At 48.7% G+C, this 19,786-nt stretch overlaps 1 protein-coding gene and 1 long non-coding RNA gene across 4 annotated transcripts in view; both read left to right on the top strand.

Moving 5' to 3' along the window:
• The window catches only part of LOC144305816 (uncharacterized), a 37,335-nt gene extending 36,920 nt beyond the window's left edge, over positions 1-415 (top strand). For all 3 annotated transcript variants that reach the window (XR_013372847.1, XR_013372849.1, XR_013372848.1), the window contains one exon: positions 214-415. This is a non-coding gene — a long non-coding RNA (uncharacterized LOC144305816). The remainder of the gene's footprint in view (positions 1-213) is intronic.
• Positions 416-2,825: 2,410 nt separating this feature from the next.
• CDK5R2 (cyclin dependent kinase 5 regulatory subunit 2) lies at positions 2,826-5,349 on the top strand. Its single transcript, XM_077885687.1, has one exon. The coding sequence runs from the start codon at positions 3,031-3,033 to the stop codon at positions 4,141-4,143; it is 1,113 nt and encodes a 370-aa protein (XP_077741813.1). The 5' UTR covers positions 2,826-3,030; the 3' UTR covers positions 4,144-5,349.
• Positions 5,350-19,786: the final 14,437 nt, after the last annotated feature.

Raw genomic sequence — 19,786 nt, 5'->3', positions numbered from 1 at the left:
TGGAGACCCGGGATCGAGTCCCGCGTCAGGCTCCCTGCATGGAGCCTGCTTCTCCCTCTGCCTCTCTCTCTCTCTCTCTCTGTGACTATCATAAATTAAAAAAATAAAATAAAATAAATCATAGAATATAGACCCTACACACAGCCCAACTAGAAGCGAGACATAAGCTCCCTCTCGACTCCATTAATTTTTTTTTTTTTTTTTAAATAACAGAAATGCTGTTGGGACACCTGGGTGGCTCAGTGGTTGAGCATCTGCCTTCGGCTCAGGGCATGGTCCCAGAGTCCTGGGATCAAGTCCTGCATCAGGCCTCCCACGGACAGCCTGCTTCTCCTTCTGCTTTGTGTCTCTGCCTCTGTGTGTCTCTTATGAATGAATAAATAAAAAACAGAAATGCTGGGTTTTCTTTTTTTAATGGATCTGTTTTGTCTGCTTCCTTTGAAAATTCCATCCATGTTCATTTTGCACATCTTTGACTCAGGAGTCAGAGCCCGGCCCTGAAACAAGTTGTTATGTAGCAGCGGTGTTGGGGAAAGAGGTGGGAAAGACTGATATCAGCAAGAGCACTAGATCCCTTGCAGTCAGTCCAAAAAGGCTTCTCGGAGGAGGTGGATTTTCAAGAGTTTGACAGAGGCGGCAAGGTAGTGGTTTGAGAAAGAGTGCTGGCCCAGTGGTAGGAGCTCAGTGATTCAAGAGGGATAACCAAAGTACGAGGTGGAAAGGGTGACCTGAGAAAGAGGGTCTGAGGCGGGGCAAGGTGAAGAATGAGAAGGGGAGTAAGACCTTTTAAGGCACCCATTTTGGGGACCCTGAAGCAAGGAAGAGGATTCTGGATTCTGACCCAGAGGATACCACGAGCCACAACTGAGCCTGGAGTGGGGGTACCTTGGTGGTGACATCTGTGGGTGCTGCACAGATAGATCATTCTGCATGACACCAGTAATAGGCCTTACGTCAATGAGGGACTCCCTGGAGTAGAGCTGGGAGGACCCACGTGCCTATTCAAATCCACGTGTTTCTGCTAGGGCAACTCGTCTCTGTGGGGCCTGTCCGTAACTACTGGAAGCCTACGGTTCCTTGGGTGTCAGATAAAGGCTGACTCAGAAGACCTTGTAGGAGGAAGTGGGACCAATTACAGGAGCTGAATAGAGGGAACATTTGTGGGTTGTTTTTTTTTTTTTTTTTTTTTTCAACTAGGGAGAGAAGGAGAGGTGGGATAGGTCAGCTTGGGCTGCAGGGGAATACTGATCAGATCTCAGGGAACAGGAGAGACCCTGCTGAGCGCATATTGGGTGCTGAGTCAGGAATGGGGGACAAGTCTGCACATGTAGCGTGGTAAAGAGAGAGGGAATCAAGACAACCAGACCACAGGCCTCCGGGAGGGTGTGAGTGAGCAGAGGCTGTGAGAGCGCTGAGAAAAGCTGGTGCCTCTGGTGGCTGAAGCTGCAGCCTAAGGGGATTCTGGAACAGCGAGAGTGTAAGGAACCACACCCACACCTATGCTTGCACACAGACCGACAGGCAGCAATCCTCCGAAGTCATTCTGGTGGTCTGTGAGGAACATGGAGGTGACAATTCTGTGGGTTTGGCTGAATTCATAGCAGAGGCTTTTCTCCCCACCATACCCACCTCCAAGGCCCACTTATGAAGCTTGGAAGACTTCTGTGTTGGGGAGCTACAGGGAGCAGGGCTGGAGGAGGGTGGACACTGTCCTATAAGGCAGATAGAATAGTCCCAGAAGCAGCTGGGCTCAGGGCCTGCAGGTAAGGCCCAGAGCACAGAGGCCTTGTGGGTGCTGAGGAGGGAACAGAGGAACGGGCAGGCCCTAGCCTAATAGCTTGCAGCTGGGAGTGGGGGCAGCTGGGGTCGGAATGGCAGGAAGAATTTAACAATGAAAACCCACCTTGACTGGGACCCAGGCCTGGGTTGGAGGCTGAGCCAACCCTCTTGGGCCTCCCTCCGCACAGATCAACGAGCCTGAGGAGACCAACCCATTCAATTTCCAGCGCTTCCCCGGGAGCCAATCATTCGTCACTTACCCTGAGTGTGGGACCAGGGTGTGTTGGCGGGGAAGAAGAGCACAAGAGGAGCCACCCAAGGACCCGAGCCTAGGGCCTCTCCCCGCAGCTTCAGCTGCAGAGAATCAGGCCTGCGGCAACGGCAGAGCCAGGCATATATCTGAGGGTCTTGCGGCCCCCAGAGCAAAGGCCCCCAAGGAGGGGGTTTGTGACCTGCAGGAGGGTCCGGCCCGCCAGCACCCCATCCCAGGTAGAGCAAGGATACACCTGCGGCACTCCCCCACCCACAAGCACCATGCGGGAGGCCGCACGGGATGAAGGGAGGCGAGGAGAGCTGAGCTAATCGACCTGTGACCAGACGTGAGAAGCCAGAGCAGCTGGGCCCAGCAGGTGCTGGGGCGCCCCGGTGAAGGCACTCGCTGCCCCGCGGCCCTCAACACATAATGAAAAGGGGGGGAGGCTGTTCCCACGGCTCCTCTGCTTCTCTCGCGATCCAGGACATCAAAACAAGCCGACCCAGGGCCTTAGGACTTGGGGGGTGACGGTGAGAAGGAGGGGCCCAGCCAGACCCCTCTCCCCAGCGCTGACCCTGAGGAGGCCCTTCGAGCCAGGGCCACCTCCTCCTCCTTTCCCCTTTCTGGTGAGGGCAGAGGACCAGAGACCGAGGGTGGGGGTGGGGGCGGGACTCGAGATCGGAGTGCGAGCTCCTATTGGCCAGGGGAGCTGCCAGTCGGGAGCGCAGCTCGGGCGAGGATTGGCTGCGTGGGGCGGGGCGCGGCGCGGCTAAAGCCGGGGCCCAAGGGGTGGGGCTGACGCTGCAGCTGGCGCAGCTCGGACTCGGAGCTACCGCCGCGGAGCAGCCCAGCAACCGCCTTCCCCTGCCCGTTCCCGCGCCCGGGCCGGGGCTAGGCCCCCCACCGCCGGGTCTCCGGGGGCTGCAGCAGCGGCGGCGGCGACAGCGGCGCCGCCCGCGGTTCCCACCGGGGCCCGGGCGCCGGCCCCGCTCTGCAGGATGGGCACGGTGCTGTCTCTTTCCCCCGCCTCCTCGGCCAAGGGCCGGAGGCCCGGCGGGCTGCCCGAAGAGAAGAAGAAAGCGCCGCCCGTGGGGGACGAGGCGCTGGGGGGCTACGGGGCGCCGCCAGCAGGCAAGGGCGGCAAAGGCGAGAGCCGACTCAAGCGGCCGTCCGTGCTCATCTCGGCGCTTACCTGGAAGCGCCTGGTGGCCGCGTCTGCCAAGAAGAAGAAAGGCAGCAAGAAGGTGACGCCCAAGCCGGCGTCCACTGGCCCCGACCCCCTGGTCCAGCAACGCAATCGCGAGAACCTTCTCCGCAAGGGCCGGGACCCCCCCGACGGCGGCGGCGCCACCAAGCCCCTGGCGGTGCCGGTGCCCACCGTGCCCGCGGCCGCAGCCACCTGCGAGCCGCCGTCGGGGGGCAGCGCGGCCGCCCCGCCGCCGGGTTCGGGCGGGGGCAAGCCGCCGCCGCCGCCACCCCCGGCCCCGCAGGCGGCCCCGCCGGTGCCCGGGGGCTCGCCGCGGCGGGTCATCGTGCAGGCGTCCACCGGCGAGCTGCTGCGCTGCCTGGGCGACTTCGTGTGCCGCCGCTGCTACCGCCTCAAGGAGCTGAGCCCGGGCGAGCTGGTGGGCTGGTTCCGCGGAGTGGACCGCTCACTGCTGCTGCAGGGCTGGCAAGACCAGGCCTTCATTACGCCCGCCAACCTGGTGTTCGTGTACCTGCTGTGCCGCGAGTCGCTGCGCGGGGATGAGCTGGCGTCGGCCGCCGAGCTGCAGGCCGCCTTCCTCACCTGCCTCTACCTCGCCTACTCCTACATGGGCAACGAGATCTCCTACCCGCTCAAGCCCTTCCTCGTGGAGCCCGACAAGGAGCGCTTCTGGCAACGCTGCCTGCGCCTCATCCAGCGGCTCAGCCCCCAGATGCTGCGGCTCAACGCCGACCCCCACTTCTTCACGCAGGTCTTTCAAGACCTCAAGAACGAGGGCGAGGCCGCCGCCGGCGCCGGGGGTCCACCCAGCGGGGGCGCGCCCGCGGCCCCCGCCGCCGCCTCGGCCGCCAGGGACAGCTGCGCGACCGGAGCCAAGCACTGGACTATGAACCTGGACCGCTAGGGATTCCCAAGGGCCGCGCCCGCCCCCCCACCCCAGACCCCGACACGCACTCGGAGCCCCCGGGACCATCAAGCCGCCGCCGCTGTTGCCGCCGCTCCGCGCCGTGGCCGGAGGAGGAGCCGCCCCTGTCCCGCAGGGGAAGGTGGAGGCCAGGACGCCAGAGGCCGCGGCTCTGGATTTGCTGGGCATAGGGTGGGGGTGGGGGGATGACCGCGGAAGGGGGACCCCCAGCCTCACCCTGTCTGCCTGTGCCCCCATCTCTCCAATTCTACCCGGGTCTCCTCCTTCCCTTGCGTGTGTGTCCGCAAGTCCATCTCCCTCGGTTTTGGCCATTTCCTCGCCTCCTTCCTGTATCTCCGTCTTCCTCCCTGTCTGCCTTCCCATCTCCCTCTCTGCCGTTCCATTTTCCTATACCTTGGGTGTGTATTTCCGTCTCCATCTTACCCCCTACCTGACTATTATTGCCCCCCTTTCTCTTTCGGCACCTGTGTCCCCTCCTCCCCTTCTTGTTCCCTTTTCCCTGCTCCTGGCATGTGTCACCATCTTCCCTCCTGTCTGCTTACCTCCCCACCCCCCCCACCTATGTCAGCTTGCATTTCTTCCCCCGACTAAGCCCCCCGCCCCCCCGCCAATCCTCCTTCCCAGACCGAAGGGAATATTAATTCTTGATTTGGACTGACTGAGGTGCGGGGAGAAACTGCAGCCCCAGGAGCCAGAAAAACCACCAGGATGGTCCTTCGCCCCACCCCCACCTCCTCTCTCTACCTTTTTCCAACGTGTTGCATGCCGGGAGTTGGGGGGGGAGGGAGATGCCGGCTTCAGGAGGCTGAGGTTTGGGAGCCAAATCAACCTAGGAGGCCACCCCGGCGGCGGCGGAGCCTCAGAGGAAGGGCGGGAGAGACACAAACTCTTTTTACTCTGGGGGAGGGGGTGCCCCTCTTCCTTATCCTTAGGTGTTTTTGTTCCTCCCCCTTTTAATTTATTTGGTTGTTTCCAGAGGGAGGGGGGAGGGGTGGGTGTTGGGCCGGGAGCTGTCTGAGGTGCTGATTTGAGGCCGGACCGGAATCCTCCCGGGAGGGCACCAGGGACTGGGTTGGGCCTGGTGCCGTGTCCAAGGTGCCAATGATGCGGGCCGACGGCGCGGGCTGCACTGTCTGTCTGTCCGTCTGTCCCGGAGAGAACTATAAAGCGCTGGAAGCGCCTGCAGATGGTTTTGCGCCGGCCTTTCTTTGGGCCCCAGGAGGGAGGGAGTGGGATTGGGAGTGAAACTGTCACAGACAGGGCAGGATGACCCCCACGGGCCTAGTGGGGAAGGTGGGGAAGGTCCCTGAGAACTGCTATTCTCCCCCACCCCCCGCCCCCACACTGGCTTCCATCTTACAGAGAGTAAAGTAGCTAAAGATTGAGGCCTGGTGACAAAGCTGAATCCCCTCGCACACTATGCCTCCATCTTGTCTCACCTAGCTCTTCATTAATGCCCAGGCTATTTAGGGATTAAATGATGAGGACAGCAAAAGTTGTACCCTTTACAAAGTAGTCTATTGAAGTAGAACTAGCTAGTGATGATTGCTGCTTTTCTCTTCCTCCTCCACCTCTCCCCACTACATATACTGTCTAGAGTCTAGTCAGGCCTGACTAAGCCTGTGCTCACCACTCTCAGGTAGGACCTGACTGTCACACTCAGCTCCACACCCCTCCTCCAGCCCACTGGGTTGTTTCAAGGCCGTTTCAGTCACACGCCCACCCAGGATAGCCTTGGGAAGTCCATCCCTGCTTAAGGCAGCCTGGAAGACAGGAGCCACTCTCTGGGGTTGAAAGAAGAGAAATAAGCTCTTTAGCCTAAGATTCCTGTCCCATTGCCTTCTTAGCCACGTGGCTAAGCGTCCCATTCAGTTTCGTTGGCCCAAGGAGGCCTGGCTCCAGTAGAGCGCTGGCGTCTCTGACCCTGGTCGTCGCCCAGACCTCGAGGATCAGGAGTCAGAACCCGGAGAGGCCCTGAAAGACTAGGCCTGGGTTCGCTGTCCGTGGTGCTGATCGGCGCGCTCGGGCGGGGTGGGGGCTTGCAGGGGCAGGAGGTGTTGCAGACTCGGCTTCAACTAGATTTTCTGGATAATTTGGGAGTAGGTTGTGATCTCTTCTGATGGCGAGTTACAGGAGTCTCGCCCGAGAACCCAAGGATGCCGGCTTCCATTTGCCCTCCTAAGCGGACAGACCGTGACTCTACCCCGGCCTCGGCCCAGCGCCCTTGCACCCGGCCTGGAGCCGGAAATCCCTAGTCCAGATTTGTGAATCGAATTCCCGGGGGGGAGGAGGGGGAGAGCTGGCGGAAGGGAAGGCGGGAGCAGCCGCCCATTGGCTGGAATTTGGCGCAGTCAGCGCGGTGCCGTCATCTTTCTGGGTTTGGGAGGAGGGAGGGAGGAGCACTTGGGTCACCCCGCGGCTGTCGCCATAGCAACCAGACTGAGCGGGCGGGGCCACCTTTCCACTCTCCCCACTCTAGCGGAGGAAACAATCCTTATCTGCCTTATTTGGAACTAGTTAGCAAGATTACTTAATTGGAACTTCTGCGTTAAAAGTCTGAAGTGGGAGGGAAAGAGAGACTACCGAGACCCCCAAACATCCTGCTCTTGGAGAGATCACTAGGTACTGCCTCTGAACCCATAGGCACAGCATCCTCCCTTTACTACACACACACACACACACACACACACACACACACACACACCTCCTGGAACCTGTGGTCTGGCACTTGGAGACAGAATGTAAAAAAGCCTCAGCGCGTGGTGTCAAATTAAATCTCACTTTCCTTGCCTTGCCCCAAGGCATGAGACACTGCCATAATCCGATTAGGGGGTAAGCAACTGGAGGAGGATCAGCATGAATACATGGAAGAATTAGCCTCCTGGGTCAAACCTGGTCAGACTCCTGTTTTCTAAGGGAGGGGTGGTCACATGGAGAAAAGCTCAGTCTTTTGAGAAGGCAAGGTGAGAACGGAGAAAGTGCAGAAACAGAGTAAAGTGCCTTCTCTTTACTGACCAGAAGTGAACCTCAGGAAAGTGCCTCCAGGCTGAGAAGGGAAGTGGTGAAGAGGGCTCAGAGCTCTACAGAGAGTCCAGCCTGGGTGAGGAGTGGACTGAGGAAAGAATGGAGATGGAGAATAGGAGACAGAAACCCAGCTAGAGCCATGACTCAGCACTTCCCCTGGCAAATGGGTGACTCTCCCAGCGCAGGAGCAGCAGAGAGGGGAGGGGAGCAGGAAAGCAAATGTATGGATAAACAGTGATTTGACCATTTGTTGCATGGATATACAACCAAAGGCACACATTTTAACCCAGAAAGCAGGTATATATGCATTTATACTGATGAAGGCTCCTTCAGACGTAACAAGTACACATCTCCACTGCCTACTTCCGGGCCCCTCTTCCTGGAGCAGAGGACATTTTGTCCTGACAGCTATGCTTGCCTGTCCCTGGAATACCTTGGTACTTAATGGGAAAGAAGAAATGCAAAAAAAAAAAAAAAAAAAAAAAAAAAAAAAACCCACAGACGTGGGGGCGGGGGTGTTGGTTGTCATGGTAATCGCTTTGCCTGCCAGACAGAGTGCCCAGCAACCAGAGCATCTGGCAATATCCAAGGGGACATCCTGTGGCCTCTACCTACAGGGACTGTGCCTCAGGCACCCAGATGGGCATCTCTGGAAGATTTCTACAACAGAGGCTGCCACAGCAACCCTTCCAACCATGCCACCATGACCAAAGACAGCTGAGAGCCAGATATGGAGGACTGACCATCTTTACACATCCCACTTTAAGTGGTGCTCTTGATCCCTTTATACATGATAAACAACATTTGTTGTGAATGGCCTCAAGACAACAGGCATTAACACTTTAAGGACTTTCATTAAGACCATTACCTTCCTTTCAGCACATTGCTAAACATCCTACAAGAAGGTCATCTGTACCCACACAGGCAAGGCATGTAAATGTGGGGTAGAAAATTGTTTTAGTCCAGCGATGAAAGATTAGATACAAGATAGATAAACTGCAGGGGTAGTCTCAGGATTCAATACATTAGTTGACCTTAATTTAATACATTGATGAGATTTGGAGTCAGTCTCTCTGTTGCACTTGCAGACTGGATGGCTAATTTTTCACTCCAGCAACCCCACCCCTATTTTTTGTTTTTTCTTTCCTCTGGCTTACGTTTAACCTCTTAGTTTCTGGATTAAAATTCCCCCAATCTAGTTTGGGCTTTCATGGGTTTTTTCCCCCTGGATTTTTGCCACTATTTCTTTAATAATTAGCTACTCCTAAGGTCTCTTTCTACTTGGAGATATTGCCCACAATAGTTACTCCCCTCTCTTAACACTCCCTTCCCCTCATTTCTTTATACCTCTTGGTCACAGTCTCTTGTAATTGATATTTAGCTTCAAGTCCATAATTCATAAAACTAGTTTCTCTGTGTGCATTTTTATACATGACCACCTAAAAGGTAGGAGGGGGTTATCATCCATTCCATTATAATTTTTCTACATTTTACTCCTTAAAAAAAATAATATATGTATGATCCCAGAAAAACAGAATATCAAGAAAAACATAAGAAAGAAGAGTAATGATGGAGGGTTTGCTCTACTAGATATTTAAATGTATTATAGAGCTAAGGTAGTTCAAATATATGGCACTGACATAGGAATAGATCATAAAATAGAATGGATAATCCAAAGCTAAACTCTGGCATACATGGGAATTTAAAATATGATAAAGACACCATTTCAAATCCATTGGGAAAGATGGATTGGTCAGCATATGGTTTTGTACAAGTGGGTAGTCATTTATATGAAGAAAAAAGTCAATCCTTCCTCATTCTTTACCCCAAAATAAATTCCAGATTGTTTCTTTTCATGTAAAGAAAAAGAGCTACAAAATACTTAGAAGAGAAGACAGTTTAAAAGTACCTACTAAAAATTTAAATGCACATACCTTTCTATTCAGGAGTTCTGACTTCTAGTATCAACCCTGGAGAAATACTTGAATATGTGCACATAGAGACATGACAAAGATATTTTTGTTATGTTATTGCTTGGAGATCGACAAATTAGAATCAATCTAAATATTCACCAGTATGTTAGGGGTTAAATAAACTTTGATACAGCCATATTACTGAATACTACATTATTCAGTTAAAAAGAATGGATGTACTGATGAAAGATCTACAAAACATGGAGTATCAATAACAGTTGCATAACAACATATACAGTAAAAAACAATATATACAGTACAATTTATGCAAAAGCAAAACAAAACTAACCCTTAATTTGTGTGTGTTTATGTGTGTGTGTGTAATAGAAGCTTGAGAAAGATATACATCACTCTTATAAATGACTTCTCGGAAGAACTGGGATTGATTTTGTCTAGAGGACATGTACCTTATCTGTGGAGTTTAATTTTTACAATAAAAATGTATTAGTATATTGTTTGCATAATTAGAAAGTAGAAGTTAATATATGGCAATGGTCAAATATTGAATAAAAATACTTAGAGAAAACAAGGATTATTTATTAGTATTGTTACTACTGCATCTTGGGTTGGGGGAGAACATTTTTTTTGGCATAGACCTTGAAGGAAAAGATTGATTCATCTGACTCCATTTCAGCTCTTGAATGTTAGAGAAATAGAAAAAAAAAACCATAAGTAAGATTGAAAGACAAGTGATAAGCTGATGGAATATATTTTCAGTAGAAAATTAATCGAAACTGTGAAAATGTCATTCACACCAAAAATGTAAATAATCAATGAACACATAAAAAGAGACTTTGCAAAAAAAAAAAAAAAAGACTTAGCTATTGACCAGGAAACTCAAGTAAAAATAGTAATGGGAGATTGCATGTCTTATAGTGATGAGGATTTCAGAAATGGAAAATGTCAACCATGATAAAAACATGAGGAGACATGCACTTTCTTATATTGATGTATATATGCACATGCACATATTAGTTCAGTCTGTTTGGAGGGCTACTTGGCAAGGGATCAAAATGTGAAAGGCAGCATGCTCTTTGACCCTGCTTCACATTTCCAGAAATTTGCCCTAAGGAAATAAGTGGGAAAAGACCCCCTCCAAAAAAAAATTAAAATAAAAATAAATTAAAAAAAAAAGAAAGGACCCGACACAAGGGTGCTTATCGTAACATTGTTTATCATAATAAAAAAAATGGATGTAACAGTAGGAGATTAAGTAAATTGTATAGATCAATATTCATTGGGATATTATGGATCATTAAAAATGATACATCAATCTATGTTTATTGACATGAAAAATGACCATGATAAAATGAAAATATCTGGTTAAAAACAATATCATATGGTCCTATTTGTGTAAGAGAGAGAGAGACCTTTAAATAGCTGTCCTCTTCATATCATTCAGATCTTGGCTTAAATAGCCACCTCATCCTGATGAATTCATCTCAGCCTGCCCCATAGCCACCTTTCTTCACATACCCCTAACTTATTGTCTTCTTGGCATTTGTCACCCCCAATCATTTTTTGTTGCTTATTTATTTTGTATCCTCTCAATAGAAGGTCTGTCTTGTTCACTGCTGGATTCTCTGCACCTAGCATAGGGCTGGGTATGCAGTATGCAGTCAATAGGTCTACACTGAATGATTGGTGTATGTGTTGTGTGTTTATGTGCAGCAATAGACTCTTTTAAGATGTTTACTAAATAGTTGCTCTCCTTGAGTGGTGGGATTTTAAATGATCAGTTTTAATCTCAGTATTTTCTTGAGTTTCCTAGTTTTTTATAATGAATATTATTACCTAAACAAGAAGGAAAATCATGATGAAAAAAAAGACACAGAGAAAGAAATGAAGAAGGAAGGACAGATGGGAGGAAGAAAGGAAGGAAGAAAAGAAGGAAGGAAGGAAGGAAGGAAGGAAGGAAGGAAGGAAGGAAGGAAGGAAGGAAGGATAAAATGGAGCTGGATGGTGTCTGGCCAACGCTGCCCTCCTTCTTTCTCACACATCTTCAAAATCTCTTCACTCCCTTTCCTCTCCTCAAACTCTTTCCAAATCCCAAGAATTTAAGAATGTCCTTTGCTGGACAAGTAAAGTTGGATAGCTATCTAGCACAGCAAACATGTGTAGGTATCCACGCAGCATGTTTGGTGCATGAACACACACGCAGCATGGATACATACTCACAAGGATCCCTCAAAGACTATTTAAAGAACACTCCTCTATCGATGGCATAAGTGCCATAGGAGACCATTATGCCTTATTTAAATAAAAAACCTAGGGAAAATTTTCTCTTCACATGAACTTATTCATATCCTTTGTTTAAACAGGGAGAACTAGCACAGTGCCTGGCACTTAGTTAAATGTGAAATAGTGACAGTTTCCATGTTTGTCTTTGGTTGCCAGTAAGTATACAATTATACTTTTATTCTTTATCTATGTTGGACTTTATTTCTGTATGTAGTGAGAAGTAGAGATATAACTATTTTTTCCCCAAAGGAATAACAAGTTGTGCTAACCTTTGAAAAGTCTTCCTTTCCCTACAGTGAATGCGATCTTTATCTTTTATGAAATCCCCACATATACATGGGTCTGTTTCAAGGCTCTACTCAGTTCCATTGGTTTACTTAACTATTTCTGTGCCAAACCACACCTTTAATAACTGGAGCTTTGCAGTAAGCTTATTGTTCTTTTGCTAAAATTGTCTACGCTATTCTTTTTTTTAAGATTTTATTTTTTTTTATTTATTCATGAGAATACACACAGAGGAGAGAGAGAGAGAGAGAAGCAGAGACACAGGCAGAAGGAGAAGCAGGCTCCATGCAGGGAGACCAATGTGGGACTCGGTCCCAGGTCTCCAGGATCATGCCCTGGACCCAAGGCAGTGCTAAACTGCTGAGCCACCCAGGCAGCCCCCTCTAAGCTATTCTTAAACATAGTCCAGAAGAACTTTAGAACTAAGTCTGTCAGGGACTATATTACTTTTCTAGACCAATTTGGACAGGTTTGATGTTTTGCAATATTGAGTCATTCTACCCAGGAACATGCTAAGTGTTCCATTTATTCAGGTCTTCCTTCATGTTTCTTAGTGGAGATTTGTCATGTACTTCATTTAGTCGTTCCTATGTTTTTCATTAGGTTTACCTAGGAGCATATTTTTATTGCTGTTGTAAACCTATTATTCCCAATTCTTTCCCTTAATTTTATAGAGTTGTAGAATAATCATAAGATTTTGTATGTTAATCTTGTATGTTACTGGATATACTAGCTTCATTAGTTTTAATTGTGTTCCAGTTGGTTCTGTTGGATTTTCTAGGTAGGCAGTCATAGCCTCTGCAAACAAGGACATTTTAATATCTTCCTTTCCAATATTTGCATATAGCATGTATCTTTTCTTGTCATATTGCACTGAATAGGACCTTTAGTAGAATGTTCAGCGGTCACAGTGATGAGAAGGTTAGAAGGGTAAAACAGGGCAGCCCGGGTGGCTCAGCAGTTAAGTGCTGCCTTCAGCCCAGGGCCTGATCCTGGAGACCTGGGATTGAGTCCCACGTCGGGCTCCTGGCGTGGAGCCTGCTTCTCTCTCTGCCTGTGTCTCTGCCTCTCTCTCTCTCTCTCTCATAAATAAATAAAATCTTAAAAAAAACCCTTAATAAAAATAATTATTCAAATTTACTGTTCTGAAGCATATTGGCCTACATAGTCCTGGCCATGTGCAATTTGAGGTTAAAGGATGGAGTGGCCAAATGTTCCTTTGCAACTCCTCCCCATTTCACCCCACCCCTCCTCCCTGTTCTGCCCAAACATTTAAAGGCAGTGTGATGTGATACACAGAACAACATACCAGGAATCAGAGGTTTGAGTCCCTATTCTACCATTAACTAACTAATCGATCTAAGTTATTCAACCTCTCTGAACTTCAGTTTTCTCACCTATCAGATAGAAACAAGGATTTCAGATGTGTTGCATCTACCAAATGACTGTAACAAGAATGATAATATTACTGTTGTTGGGGTAACAACGATTCCTATGGTAGCCAGCACTATTAATAAATATTGACAGAGGGAAAAGGGACCAAAACAGAGTCCAGAATGGAGCCCAGCACTGCCAAGACTAGCTCTGCTGGCCCCTGAGGCAGTAGGAAGCTCTGGAGACGGGGACCTCCCATGAGCTATCTATGGCCTCAGTGATATGTGTTTACTCCTTGCTGCAGGCAAGGGTCCAGTGGGACCCATGTGCACCTTTCTGGAATGCCAGCCAAGGGACTTGCTTCAGCTGCTGGCATGTAGACTCTTATGTCAGCCAGGCCCAGCCCAGCAGTATTCCTGAGTTGAAGCTTTTGGGCCAGCAGGCCAGGTCCCTTTTGGGATTCCACACTCTAAGGATGCCCTTGCCCCAGGCTGGCTCTTGCCATCAGGGAAGAACAGCTGAACCCTGCCTCTATATTGTACTTGCTTTGTGACCAGGAGTGGGGCTAGGTGCATCTGGGGGCATCTTAGGACACTAGGCATGAAACCTTCAAAATGTGAGGATATGGAATTGCATGCACACATATGTGTGCCAATACCTGTACTAACATCCATGCTTCAACATGGAGTGGAAATATGCTGAGATTTCAGCAAATCTGGGCCTTGCTATTTCCTCACTGTGAGACCTTGAGACCTCCCCGTGCCCCTGTCGTACAGGAATTTAAAAAGCTATTGTAAGTATCAGTGAGATCACGTCTATGGATGTGCTTTGTAAACTGTAAAGTGCAATACATATAAGGTGGTCCTGAGTTTTTGATACATGGTCACAGATGTGGTCATTGCACAGATGTGTATACAAGGTGTATCCAGAACTTGTCTCTCTGCCTGTGTGTCAAAGGTAGAAAACCAAGGGAAAAGGGTAAGGGTATTGGAAAGTTGATCATAAGAGAGGAGGATGAGGTCCAGAGGTTGCTATCAGACCTCAGACCCTTCCCCACTTTCCCCATTCATTTCCCCATCTAGTGTCACCTCAGATATCTCTGTACTGCAGGATAAAAAAGGACAGCATTCCCTGAAGCCTCCCTGACAACTTCCTGCTGTGTTGCTAAGCAACTTGTCCTCCTATTCCAGAAAAAGGAACCTGATGCTCATGCTCAGGGTCTGGGCTTCCAGCCTCCTTTAGCTATTTCCCCCTCCCCTAGTCTCACAGAAATTTAAGGAAGGAGCTGCTCTGACTCACGGAAGGAGACTTGGGGTAGGTAGAGTTGGAGGATTAGACTGGTGGGAGATGGTTTGAGTTCACAGGACAGGTCTCTGTTCTGAGCTGGTTGATGCTGGGAGAATAATACTTAGGAAGCAGCCCTCTGCACTTTACTCTTTAGGCATATGCTCTGTCCTTGAGCAAACCAACAAGGTGGGTATAATCAGCATCTCCATTCTACAGATTAGGTCACTGAGGCTCAGAGAGAGTAAGTACCCTTCTTGGTTCCAAGGAGAGTAGGCAAAAGCTGGGTTTGTAGGCAAAAGCTGTATACTTGGGCTCCTTCTACTCTATCATGTCATTTGAGATCAATTCAAGTGTCACAGTTGGCCACAAGACTTCTGATAGGCATTTCTCACTCTATTTGTCTGGAACCCATGGTGAAAGCTGGATTTGGAACCTGTCCTGGGGTTGGGCTGGAGTTTGGGCACAGGTTATAGTCCTGCCACTTCCTGGGCCTCTCAGAATCTTAGAGTCTGCTCATTCTTCCACAAGAGATGATAAAGGAATAAGGGGTGGGGAAAGGAGTGAGCTGGGCTGCTAGGGTTTGAATCACATCTCTACTATTTAGCAGTACTGCGACCCCAAGCAAGATGGTTCTTGCTTAAAGAATGTTCTTTAACATTCTGTGCCTTATTTTTCCTCATCTACAGAATGGGAATAATACTAGAACAACTACAGAGGGTCATAAAGATTAAATGAATGTAGAGCTCTTTAAATATCACTTGGCACATAAGTGTCCAGTAAGTACTAGTCCTTCATTATTTTTAGGAGGCTTTAGTGTATAAAGCTTTTTCACATCCTTAGTGGTTAGAACTCACTGCTTCTGAAATGAGACTGGGTTCGGATTCTGTTCTGCCCTTTTTCACTGTGTGATTTCAGACTTAACCCTTCTATGCGTTAGTTTCCTCATCTATAAAGTGGGGGGAAATAATAATGTCTATTTCAGAGGATTGCTGTAAAGATTCAATGCAGGGGATCCCTGGGTAGCTCAGTGGTTTAGTGCTTGCCTTTGGCCCAGGGCGTGATCCTGGAGTCCCAGGACCTCTGCCTGGGTCTCTGCCTCTCTCTCTGTCTCTCTCTCTGTGTCTCTAATGAATAAATAAATAAAATCTTTAGGAAAAAAAGGGAAAAAAGATTCAATGCAATCTGTATATCAGTTATGGTCATGTTATTTGCTGTAACAAGAAATCCTGCAAATTTCAAGGAATAGTCTAATGCATGTTGATGGTGACTTCTTTTCATGTGGTGTTTTAGGAACCAGAATCCATCCATACGGTATCTCTGCCTCCTCTTAGGAATAGTCCTCCTCCGAATCCAGGTGGCAGAAAGGGAATAAGAGAGTAAGGAGAAGGCACATTTCTAAGTGCTCAAGCCTGCAAGCAACACACACTATCATTTCCATTCATATTCTGTTGGCAGAAACAAGTCACATGGCTCCCACCAAAATACAAGGAGAGTTGAAAAATTAGTTCCTGGCTGGGCAATCACTTCCCAATGATAACTCTGCTATGTAAAGTAAGGAGCATGCATCTTGGAGTGTGGGGGTTGGGGAAAGAGCTAGCTGTGTTGGCTACATTGAGAGAAATAATATTAGGATATTATTTGGGTAGTAGTAAGTGTGAAAAGTAGGTTAGGTGCTATTGCTAGTATTATTCTTTTAAATGTTTATGTATTTATTTTAGAGACAGCAAGAGCAGGGGGAAGGGTAGAGGGAGAGAGAGAGAATCTCAAGCAGACTCCACACTGAATGCAGAGCCCAAAGTGGGGCTCGATCTCATGACCCTGAGATTGTGACCTGAGCCAAAATCGAGAGTCAGACACTTAAACGACTGAGCCACCCGGACGCTCCATATTGTTAACATTATTCTTATTTAATCTACACAATGACCATGAGAAGTAAGCATTACTATTGTCCACATTTCAGAAGGTAAAACAAAGTCTCCAAATGGTATAGACATATTTCCAAAGTCACAAGGCTGGTAACTAGCTAAGATCCTATAATTCTAGATTCAGTATTACCCCAAGAAGAAATGGAAGATCCATTGGGTATAGGAGGCTGCCCCATGTGACAGCAGTGTGGCCCCATCACCAGTCAAGAGGCCAGTTCTTGGTGAAGCTCAGCAGCTGGGTCTAGGACAAGGTCTGGACTGGCCTAGAAAAGTAGATGTGGCCACTCAAGTTCCTCCTGGGACAGATGGGAGCATCTGATTGGCATTAGAGGAGGAAGAGGCAATTACTTGCTTTGTTTCAGGTGGTTTTATTGGTCTGCTTAATAATAGAAAATACTGATATATGTACCATGGTACTTATGTAATAATTTAATCCTTCAGCCCAATAAGGTAGATTCTGTTATTATCAAATCCATCTTGCAGATAGGGTCATTGAGGGACAAAGTAGAGCAGTAAAGTGCTTGAGGTCACACAGCTGGTAAGGGACAGAGCCAGCACCCAAGCCCGGGAAGTCCAGCCCCAAAGCCCTTGCTCCTACCTCCACCCCCATACTATGTTGCCTTCGTCTACAAAGAAAGGAAAGAAAGAAACAGCAGGCAGGATCCAGTGAGAGAATTCTCAGAAATAGAGAAAGTAACAGTCAATGGGACAGTGGGTCACTTGTCTCCTCATATGAAACCCACCGTTCCAAGACAGAGGAGAGTCAGGGAGAAATACCACTGACAAAACTGAGGTAGGAAATGCCACCAAAGTCAAGGTGCAGTCAGACCCCCCAGCCCCACCCCAGAGTACAGTGATCTACTCCAGCTTGTAGGAGCACAGGTAGGAAGGTGAAGGCTTCCAAAAGACAAGGGGGTAACACTACAGTTTCTGATTTGTTCTTTATCAGATGGAGGCCCTAACCAAGGACACTCATAAGACAAGTCATCAATCTGCCCTTCATAACCAACCACCTTCTGCTATGACAACTAGACAAGACTGTACCTGCAATGGGCACGCAGCAGGTCACAGCCACATGAAGAAGAGGCTCTCCAGGAGGGCCCAGCAGGAATGGATCTGCTGTGATGCTGAGGATGTGAGCTGGGCGGGGGCGGGGGGGTGTGTGTGGCGGGCGTCACAGGCTCGGCCAGCCACCTGACTTCTCTGAGCCTATGCTTCCTCATCTGAACATGGTGGTAACCATCCCCACCTGGCAAGGCTGTGGCCCCATCAAATGAGATATCACATGAAAAGTATTAGCATAGGGCAGAGCCTGGCAGAGTCAGGTTTAATGAAAGGGTAAGGCTCATTTTTATTATCGGCAGGTCTACTTGATATGAGTTATAGACAGGTTGAGGAACAAGCTGAAATTAAATGGATTTTAAAGACAGGTTGAAAAAAGATGAAGGCCAGAAAAGTGGAAAGGTCTGAGAAAATGTACAGCGTAGAAGCCCATTTCAATGTCTATCTATGGTCACCTGAGCTACCATGTGGGCAAGTGCTCTGTAAGCCTTGGTGCCCTAGGTGGCATCATTGCCCTGTGACTCTGCAGGCATAAGGCCTTGAGGACACAGATGTCTTTGTGCCACATGCTAGTCGGGGTTCTGATTCCATCTTCAAGTGGAGCTTGGTGACATAGAACACACATTAGTGGAGGAGATACAGGTCTGTGTAATCCTGGCAAGGGGTGGGATGGATCCTACAAAAAAAGGTGATCAAGGGCCACTCAGGGCAATGGAGAAACCACTCACCACTGAGAAAAAGCTTAGGAGAGAAACCAGAAGACACATGTGCTAGAACAAGACTAAGACTTTAGCCAAGTCTCTTATCATCTTGGGCCTTGGTTTATTTATCCTTCTAGTGGGTCAAGCAATCCCTGCCCTGTCTTCCTCCCTGGCCTTAGAGGGGACCAACAGAACAATGGATGTGCAAGTGTTTTGTTTTGTTGTTGTTTTAAGATTTTATTGCTTTATTTGAGAGAGACAGAGCATGGGGGGTGTGGACAGAGGGAGAGGGAGAAGCAGATGAAAGGTCACATAGCAAGTTAGTTGCCATGCTGAGACTGGAATTCCGGTTTTCTGATTCCCAATCCTGTATCGTAGCTTTGAAACTGGCTCTGTGTGTAGGAAAAGACAGAGGGGCAGGGTGGGCTTTAAAGATATGATTTCATAGGTAAGAAGATCCTCTAATCTAATGATACCTCCCCTCCGCTGCCCAAAGGCACCTGAAATCTTGCCTTATTCATAGGACTTCAAGAGTCTCAAGGTTGGGGACACCTGGGAGGCTCAGTGGTTGAGCAGCTGCCCCACAGGGAGCCTGCTTCTCCCTCTACCTCTTTCTGTGTGTCTCTCATGAATAAATGAACAAAATCTTAAAAAAAACAAAGTCTCAAGGTTGGAGAAGTAACCTTGTCTCCCCCACTTCCGCAAACCACCAAGGAAGGAGCTGCTGAGTATTGACAGTGGTGCTTCCTTAAATCAAAGTGACAGATCTGTTTTCCTGTAGTTTCCTACCACATGTCCCAACACTGCCCTCAATCGTGCACAGCCAGGTCCTCTGCCATGGGCAGCGATGTTGAGTAATCGAGGACAGGTCTTGTGTCCCTTTCCTCAGTGTGATTTCCAGACCACCTCTCATGTTGTGGGTTCTCCAGCTTTCTGTCTTTGCATTTCCTGAGCCCACCACTCTGTATGTTCTCCATTTGGTGTCGTCTCAGAAGTGTTCTCTAACACTGTGTCCAGTATGCTGGGGGCACCATCACTAGAGCAAGTCGTTTCCTACATCTTTGATGCCATAGCTCCGTCACTGCATCCTCAGAGCTCAATGGTTTTTCTGCATCCCACCCATCAGGCTCCCACTTAATATTGTGCTAAGAAGCCACTAATTTGGGACACCTGGGTGGCTCAGCGGTTGAGTATCCCCCTTTGGCTGGGAGGGGGGGTACGTCCTTGGGTCCTGGGATCGAGTCCCACATCGGGCTCCCTGCATGGAACCTGCTTCTCCCTCTGCCTGTGTCTCTGCTTCTCTCTCTCTCTGTGTCTCTCATGAATAAATCAATAATTTTTTAAAAAGAGAAGCCACTAATTTATACACAGGCTTTCCTGAACCACTGCCTTGCCACATCTCGCACTCTGACCTCCTGTCCTTTCATTTAATGATTTAAGAGCAGGGCCTCACACTCCGTGCTGGAAAATTTCACCTTGTTAGATTTAGCCCTCAATTCTTAGCTTTTTGGATCCTGGTTCTGTCTCTCCGGTGAATCTGTTATCCCTCCCAGCTTCCTGCCCCCTGTAAGGAGGTCCTTTGTACCTCCCTCCAACACACGAAGGCCCTCACAATGTGGGGATGATCCCTTAGAATACATGAGCCCGCCCTTCCACCATGTGAGGTCTATAGGGCATGGTGATATGAACATGCTCACCCCCGAACATTAGGTGACTAAAGTAGGGTACCATTAAATTCTAAAAGGCATAG

Source organism: Canis aureus, chromosome 36 (genome assembly GCF_053574225.1).
Source record: "Canis aureus isolate CA01 chromosome 36, VMU_Caureus_v.1.0, whole genome shotgun sequence".
NCBI classification, from domain to species: domain Eukaryota; kingdom Metazoa; phylum Chordata; class Mammalia; order Carnivora; family Canidae; genus Canis; species Canis aureus.
This window is presented reverse-complemented; position numbering and strand designations above follow the sequence as displayed.